This window comes from Limulus polyphemus, unplaced genomic scaffold (assembly GCF_000517525.1).
Source record: "Limulus polyphemus unplaced genomic scaffold, Limulus_polyphemus-2.1.2 Scaffold250, whole genome shotgun sequence".
NCBI lineage: Eukaryota > Metazoa > Arthropoda > Merostomata > Xiphosura > Limulidae > Limulus > Limulus polyphemus.
Genome location: NW_013665860.1, coordinates 350,220 through 359,922, shown reverse-complemented (window position 1 = coordinate 359,922; position 9,703 = coordinate 350,220). Strand labels below are relative to the sequence as shown.

At 30.0% G+C, this 9,703-nt stretch overlaps 1 protein-coding gene across 1 annotated transcript in view; it reads right to left on the bottom strand.

Moving 5' to 3' along the window:
* Positions 1 to 9,703, bottom strand: part of LOC106478796 (probable phospholipid-transporting ATPase VA) — an 82,841-nt gene that overhangs the window by 56,964 nt on the left and 16,174 nt on the right. The window contains exons 4-6 of the mRNA XM_022382460.1: positions 7,309 to 7,394; positions 3,249 to 3,355; positions 705 to 836 (exon numbers count right to left, since the gene is read on the bottom strand). Of these exons, the coding sequence (XP_022238168.1) occupies positions 705 to 836; positions 3,249 to 3,355; positions 7,309 to 7,394 (325 nt within the window). The remainder of the gene's footprint in view (positions 1 to 704; positions 837 to 3,248; positions 3,356 to 7,308; positions 7,395 to 9,703) is intronic.

The following is a 9,703-nucleotide window of genomic DNA, read 5'->3' as shown; positions in this document are numbered from 1 at the left end:
GCAAGTGTTGGTATAAAAGCCTAAAGTAAAGACAGTGTGAGACCACCTAGCCTAAAGGCAAGTGCATAAAATTTATCATGTCTATTCAATTTTAAACTTAAATAGTTTCTGAATTAAACTATATTAGGTTATACTTTTGTTGCTGAGCAACATGACATAAAAGCCATTGTTGGAACATAGTTTTACCAGAATACATTGGCTTTTCTATATATTAGATGTTGTTAATATAACTGATTTTTACCAATAATTATTCTATGAATTTGCCACAAATTCATTTTATTAATTATTTTAATTTTGATTGGCTCACAAAGGAATTTACCAGCATTTGACTGCCTCAACTGCACTTCTCTGCCTATTTGTTGGTCAAGCTTGATTTCACAAAATTTATTTATTTCAGTTAGCTATGAAATGTGAGGTCAGAGTATACTATGGGGTGGAAATGGTAGTACTTGCCCCATCATTTTTGATGGGCTATACGCTAGTTATAGATAATAGAAGCCCATAAAAACTTTTAACCTGTTCTGTAGCTTATGAACAATTCAAGTGAAGTTTTGAGTAAAACACTGTTAAAAAAAAAAATAAAAATCATATTTCTAACAACATTACACTGAATTGAAATGAAATCCAGTGAAAGGATGTCTTTTAATTTTGCATCAAGTAATTATATTTATAGATATAAAATATTCAGATAACATTATGCTTACCTGTTGCTCCTGCAAAACACAAAACTACCAAGATAACTATACACCAAATAATATCACGGTTCATACATTTTTCAAGTTTACTGCGTTTATACCTTGGTCCTCCATTGTTCAACATAGCCTTCGTATCATAACCTGAAATATAATGAATGATATTAACTTCCAGTTAACATACACATGTACATGTGTATGGTCATTACCAAGATTTGGTCAGGGGGAGGTTTCCAAAGCTAACATAGGAAACATTCTGCAAGATGCCAAAGAGATGTCAGGGGTTTTTTGGCCTCCCTGGGAAAAATTATGGATTTATAGAAGAGAAGAAAATTTCATGCATTTAAACCATAAAACTTTTGTGATAGTAGGAAGAGAAACAATATATTTTATATTTTATTCATTCAAGCAATTAGTAATGTGTAGAAATCACATTCATCCCCTATTCATATTAGTTTATTACCAGCATCATGATCAATCATAAAATAAAAGAGTGGAAAAATTTTGAACATTTTTACTAACACAAGAAGTAAAGACAACACTGATGTATGTACTGGAAACATTCAATGCACAGCCTTTGCTTAAATGGCTCTTTTGTTTGTCTGTCTGTATGTGTTAATATGCTTTGAAACATTATTTCTTACCTTAAGTATCCATACAGTGGCATAACTCCCTTCAAACACTACCAAATACATAAGGCATCTTGCAAACACTTCTTTTATTTTAATTAGAATCAGAAATAAGTTGTCTAGATTGACATACTTTACATGAAAATTCTTAAAATAATTCATCAGTCAGCAACTGCATTAATGACCCCCTAACAAAAGCTTCAGACAAACTTAAAATTATCACTTCTCAAGCACTTAGTTTCTGCATTGAGTTTAGTATTTCTAAATATGTTTATCTAAACTTAAACCACTCCTTTTTTATTTTATATACTACAGTGAGAGCCACAGAATGTAACGTGGGGGAAGAGGCATAAGAAGGTTCCCAAAAAACAATAATAATAAAAAAATTAATACAGATATCTTTATCTACACTTGTAAAGTATATCAAGTCTTATTACTGAAACCTCTTGGTATGTCAACACTTTTCTGCTATGGATTCCATCAAAACAAAACAGTGATCCTGCCATCAGGCTGAAGGGAATCTTCAGATTGCGTCTCAAGCATCAAGCCCCAGATGGAAATACTGTGCTCCAACTAACAGGTGCACCCTGCTCACTAATAGGTATGCAGTATCTCAATGAAATTAAGTTACTATTTGAACCTTTAGTGCACTGCAATTTTTAATATTTACTGATCTAGCACTTAACGAGTCACAAAGGAATAAATTGTGAACCCAAAAGAAAGAATACACAAAAAAAAATGCTGACCATACATTTCTTCAATATGTACAAAATAAGTGGTCCCACTTTCAACAGTGACTTTGATGGGTGACTACATACTGATACCTGAAAGCACCCACAAAATGAGTTTTGTAAGGGCTTGTTAGTCTCCCCCCATCAAGTCTGTCATGGTGCCTGCTGTTTTAGACCCACTAATGGCCCTTTTATTATCACCAAGAAATAAATACTATTGAATTCATATCCTGTTATTATTTGCCATGGCATTGGCCACATAATCAGTTGTTGTTTTTTCTACAGACAAGCTCACAGATAACTATGTGTGACCCTGTTGAGTACTACGACTCCAATAGTTTAATTCTAATGGCCTAGACTAGATATGTTAAATGTGCAGTAATACAACTTTTATAAACTTTATTGTTGTATACAGATATAAAATATTTGTAAGATAGAAACTAAGTCAATGTTTTAAACTTTAAATTACAAATTAAAATATTAATTATAAGAAAATTCAGGCTAGTACAAAATTTTTTAGCAAATTTGATTGTGACCTAAATTGCATGCGAGGAACTACTTTTGTACAACATGAGGCCACAAGGGCTGCCATACTGATTGAAGGTCGTTGTAGTTTAGTGGCACGCTTTGAAGATATCTTAGCTTGGCCAGAAAACTCTGTTTTGTTGGTAGAAGAAAGGACAATTCAGTCACCATAAATTAACTTTTATTTTCCAACTTTATAAACAAAGGATCGAAATATGAAATCAGCCACTAACAGCACCAGTGGACTGTATGGCAGAAGCTGTTTACAACCTTCATACATTTTACAAACATGAAGGACCATTTCACATACATACACACATTAGCACATCAAGAAAAGTACTATGTTTTAAGGTTCATACACACATTAACACATCAAGAAAAGTACTATGTTTTAAGGTTCATACACGCATTAGCACATCAAGAAAAGTACTATGTTTTAAGGTTCATACACACATTAACACATCAAGAAAAGTACTATGTTTTAAGGTTCATACACACATTAGCACATCAAGAAAAGTACTATGTTTTAAGGTTCATACACACATTAACACATCAAGAAAAGTACTATGTTTTAAGGTTCATACACACATTAACACATCAAGAAAAGTACTATGTTTTAAGGTTCATACACACAAATCTTTTACCATGTGAGAAAGGAAGAATTAACTAACCTGCATAAACCACTATTCCTTCCACAAAATCTGTATTTTTCACAACACAGTCTCGTAAAAGTAGGTTTTCTTTATTCACTGGAACATTTTCTTTATTATGGTGGATACTAAAATATTGAAGAAAAATTTTTTTATTAAAAATTTCCTTTCAAAAATAATGAAACTAATTCTTTAACACATTAACCAAGACACTATAAATGACTAATTAGTTGAGCCATTTCTGTTTCATATATATTTGACAAAACTCAAACATGAAATTTAATTTATTTTAAACATATTTTTGCTGTTTACTAGCTACATACTCTGCCAGTGTAACAGCATAAACATCTCACAATCTTGACTAACCCCAAGAGCCTAACATAAGAGAACGTAAATGTATTTAAAGTTCTGTTTACTTCTTGCTTCTCATGAAAAGCTTATTTCAGTACTTTTTCATTTTTACTATACAACTACATAAAACCTGTCTAATAATTAAATTACTTCATACTTGGATTGGTTTAAAAAACTAGCATTTTATAGGATATATAGAAATCTACAAATGTTTAATATCTTGAATATATTTTGACCTATCTCAATCTTCATTTAAACAATTTCCAAGAGTTGTGATGATATAGTACAAGTCTCCAATACTGTTGTTGTTTACTCTACATATAAAGTTTATCAAAAAATAAATTGTGGTAATGTAACGTGTAACAATACCTACACGATATTAAAAACATTCCCACTAGTATCACACTTGAGATAAACTAAAAAACCTAATCTGATGACAAATATAAAACCAACAACATTTAACATAAAAATCTGAGATTTCATTTCTATCACGCAATAGTACTTAAAGATTACGAGGTCTGTGTTACAAAATTACAGACTTAATAACATTTACATATAAAGTATTCACTGTGTAAAAAAAAATATGCCTGCTATAGGCACAAGGTTTCAAAAGTACTTTTATACAGTCTATCATTGTATTGTTCATGATGGACCTATTGTTTATAAAAAAAACCATTGAGAATAGGGTTTGTTGGTAATAGTTTAATATCCACTGTAGGAAAACTTAAGACAAAAAATCTTATTCTGACCACCATAGGACAAGACATGCTGAAAACTAAAAACAGAACTTTCGTAGAATTATAGTTCAGTCTCAGTTGTATGTATAAGATTTTTACATTAGAATAATTTTGGAATCTAACCCATAAAAATTACAAACAAAAAGGAGTATGTTTCAGATTTAGCCAATAAAAAGTACAAACAAAAAGGAGTAAGTTTCAGATTTAGCCAATAAAAAGTACAAACAAAAAGGAGTAAGTTTCAGATTTAGCCAATAAAAAGTACAAACAAAAAGAAGTTTCAGATTTAGCCAATAAAAAGTACAAACAAAAAGGAGTAAGTTTGAGATTTAACCAATAAAAATTACAAAAAAAAGGAGTAAGTTGTAAAATATAAAACAATCAAAAAACAAAATTAAAAATAAAATATTTGTTTTTCTTTAGTGAAAATCTCTTTAGTTTTGCAACAGAAAAGCAAGGTACTTTCATTGATAACTGCATCTACAAAAAATACTTCAATAAAATCTACTCTATGATGTAATGCTGTGATGACAGCTCATTTTTAAACTAAAATTTCAATAAAATCCTTTTTCTCATGGAAGGTAAACATTACTGAATGTCAAGTATGAGTGAATTATTAAAGAACTGTCAGACAATTCCAGAAAAGGACACAGGCCCAATATCCTTCCACGGGAACTAACAGTTATACCTGCTCGAGGGTGGTTATTTCTGCTAGTATACTTAATGAACATTTCTGAAAATATATAACACTTAAATATATAAGAGAAAAATAATTTCAATGATCAAATCTTTTACATGCAGCATTCTACATAGTAAATGCTTAAATTATGTGACACCAACAACAATAAAAGTGTAGGATTAAGGTATTTGGAAAAGCAGAAAAATAATTAATACGTGACAGCAGTATGGAGCTTACTTACTGCTGCTTTACGTAATATGTGAAACATTTAAATATACATATAGAGAAAAATGTAATTACATCCATTCTGAGCAAAAAAATACTTGATTTGAACATTTTTCAATGATAATTATAATATATGTATACATTTCCTTTTTTTATAATGTTGTATTACATAACACCTTTATTCTTTCATCTCAAATGTTGATATTGATACATGATCTATGATTCATTAAAATACTAAAATGATAAATACAAGTTTTTATCTAATAAGCTTTTTCATGGATGTTTTTATAAAGGTTAAAGCCACTCATCATATTATTTCTAAATTAATTGTCACTGAATCCACATAATAACATAGACAACCAGCTTTACCAAAGTTCATTAAATAAAAAGGTGAGAATTTTTATTGTTGATGTAATTAAATAATTGGTCCTTATCACAGAAATAAGAAAAAAAACATTTTAACATTATGTAAAATTGCACTTAAACTTTAATAGTCTATACTTTACAAAAAACATTATCAATACAATAGATTAAGTGATAAGCAGCTCTTATAAAGTTCAACAAGCTCAGTGTGTCTGATAACAATCCAACATAGAATTTATTATTTACTGACCTATTTTCATGCTGTTACTGGTACAACATGATTTTACACTTCACTGCTCTTGATACCACTAGGAACTTTCAAAAGAGTGAAAACAAATATCTCACATTTTAAAAGCAACTTGTCTGATTTACAGACAGATAATACTAATGCGTATTATACTCTGGCTCAGTAATCTTCTACAGAGGAAACTACAAGACAAATACATAATCACTACTGTAACTATGTACAATCAACTATCACTAAATCTTTTAGCATATTTTCAATCTGTCCAATCCAATTAAATATAATTTTTCTATTTAATTCACCACTAATGGTTAAATTTACAATAACAAACTTACCTTATGTTTACCTAAAATACTTTGATGTTAATATATTTAAGAGTAAGATAAATATTACATTTTCTCAAGTCATTCTCTCGCATAATAGAAACAAGAAAGCTGGAAACCAAAGTTAAACCAAATAAAAACTTGACTTTTTATTGTGCAAGAGGCAACTGAACAATGTATACACTGATGTTCAGATACCCTACTAGCCTGTGAAAAGCAAAGACTGAAGTGAAACTACACACAGGATCTCCCTGTATCGTTGCTATAAGGAAAAACATGTTCTTCTAGAGGCAACTGAACAATGTATACACTGATGTTCAGATACCCTACTAGCCTGTGAAAAGCAAAGACTGAAGTGAAACTACACACAGGATCTCCCTGTATCGTTGCTATAAGGAAAAACATGTTCTTCTAAAATTACTTGGAGTTATATTTTTGTTAAAAGAAAAAAACTTTACAAATATTAATCTCTAAAATCTATCTATCCTTTAATATCAATTTATATAAAGTCAAAGACAGGGGAATAACTAAGGTGTGAGTATTGTGGAGGAGTCAGGTCAAGCATGTAATACTACGTACTGCTTAGAGAAACACACAACTGACTCATCAGCAAGTACATACATTGATATTTCAAAGGACTTTAACTGTACATTTATATCATCAGTTTATTAAGTTTGGAAATGGGCACTTCTAAGGTAAAATGCTCATATGTTTTAAAAGGTACAGTATCTAATAATTCATACAGGTTGGAAAAGTTGTTTGACAAATACTGGCAAGTTATCCACCAGATGAGAAAAATCCCATATTTTCTGTGATGAAACAACTTGATTAATCATTTGTTGATATTACTGACTTAATAAGATACCTGTCCTTGCCATGTACATAGCAAAAAGTAAAAGAATGTTTTGACATTGAATTTTTTCTTAAGTATTATTTTAGATATCTTACATTAATCAGACAGGTTACCCAGACAAAAGTATCTCTGACTACTTAACACTGGGATGTGTAAAACACTTCTACAGATATATACTGTAACACAGTTCTGTATTCATCTTTGATTAAACTCTGTCTGTATGTCCATGTATATCATCAATGACAAAAAAATTAATGCTGAAAAATAACATATACATAAAAATAGACATAAGTTTGGATGACTCACATGTATCCTGAAAATTGATGAATTTTGTTGTTGGGTGGATCACACTCAATGGTGCTGTTAAAGTGTGTAGGATGGAAAATGTCTCTCTATAAATAACAACAATGAAAAAAACATGAAAGCTCAAAACTACATCTTAAATTTTTACACTTAGGTTCTCAGAGTATAACATGAAAATGAAGATACATAAAATACAATAATAAGTCTTTTATAATTAACTATATTCAAAGTAAACTGTATTTAACACTGTTTGTAGTTTATTTCTTACTTAGATGTAATACAAAATATAATGATAATGTGTAATCATGAAAATCAATGCCAAATCCAAGACATTTTTAATTGTCAAAATTGTTGTTCTAGAATTTTCTTGAAAAGCCAAAGAGTTATCTATGCATAGCATTCTCTAATTTTGAAATGAAAGATGAGAGGGAAGGCAGTAATGAACAGCAGAAACTGCTAATTCTTTGGCCATGGCCCCAAAGAGCAGTGCATTTTTGCAGCAGTGGAATGAAAACAATAAATCTTTAGATTCACAGTCCAGTGCATTAATCACAAGACCATACCCAACTCAACTTTGAAATACTCGTGTTCTGCAACTGTTTTACTGGCTACAAGTTATTTAATTATGGTTACAAGTATGTATAAGTCACTTTTATGTGAGAAAATAATCATCAAACTCTAAATAAATTCTTTTTTTTTTTTTTTATCTATAATACAAATAATTTTAAAGAAAAAAAGGCCTATACAAAATTCTGCTGTGTGAAACCTACAATTTTTGCAACTGAATACTGCAAAAGAACAGCCTTGGAGAACCAAATGATCTCTAGTTTTTTTAAATGTTATGTTATAATTGGCACTTTACAGCTCAAAACGTATTAAATGAAAAGTTTGTGCTCAGCTCTTCTTTCATCATTATTTGATGAAATCAGCAATAGAATATATATATCAGGGGACAAAACATTCTGGGTTCGAATTGTAATTTGCAAATCAACTTACTCTTTGCTTAGCATAACGTAGGAATCATTCTTTCTATTATATGTTGCCTTCGAGACCTCCAACAATGCAGTGAAAATGCCATAACATTTCAGTTTGATATACGAAAGCTGATATTCATTTCTCGGAAATTCACACCAATTGGCACATACAGTATTTTCACACTTTGTCATGCACATCTCTCATACACATACACTTTGTTGTAGCCTGTTCATGACATTTGGAATGCACCTGGTCGATTCCCTCATCCTAGCCAACTAGATTAAACTATGTATGTAGAGTACATGTACTGCATATTTAGCATTGAGCCACTTACAAACTTTCTTGATATAGGCTCAGTCCCTCCAACTAACCACTTAACCATTTTCACTTGTATATAGTTTTAATACAGGATGTGTATCTTCATAAAATTTGGCAGACTTTTAGTAAACATTACAAGTCATTTGTACAGAAAAAAATCAGTTTTTTTTAATGAAGTATTTTTTACGAAAGATTTGTCCGTGAATATATCAAGTTTTTTTTACCTGTCCGAGTGCTACATGATTTTCACGTTAAAATTAAAAATAGTTTTCCTCATCTCAAAAATCTCAAATGTCATTTGTGTAATCTCTAAAACCTGCTAAATACATTTTAAACTTTTTTTTCAGTAAAATGTACATTTTATCTTTTTATTTTCTCTATGCTAACTCTATACAAGGTAGGTCAATTTGACCAACCTCATAACCAACTAAAAAGAATCGAAATAAATATAAATTATAATTTTTTTCTTTCTAGAATGACTTCAAATTGTAACCTGAAACTACATGTTTATCCTACGTAGTTTTAAACTGGTAACAATATACATCTGTTTATACTTACATTTTATTGTTTTATTGCCCTTTGAACCATGTCTAACTACTATTCACGTCATTATAAATATAAATTGTAAATCACTTGGGGAATGTGCAACTCACATTATGCTATCAAATTACATTACCCACGAGTTGCTTGCATGGGTTCCTCATGAAAAATTATTATATTATTATTTATTTTATCTAATCTAACCTTAATTAACCTAAAGAATTTCCAATTTTTACATTTTAGTTACTTTTATAATAGTAAATAAAACATACACATGAAAAACAAGAAATAAAGCACTTACCTGGGCCTTTTTCTTTTTGCTGTCAACTGTCAATGACACTACTTTTATTTATTCTCGTGAACAAAACAAGTTTTATTTAATTAAATAATGCACCAAAAAACATAGAATAATAATATGCAAAAAGAAAACAATGTCCAATAACTATCACAATTTTTCTGGCTTTCTAACTATGCGACAAGAGCCACTACAAATTCATCCAAACTAATCAATGTGTTTCCAATGGGAACACAGCTTGTAATGAATGAGAAATTAACATTTTTCTAT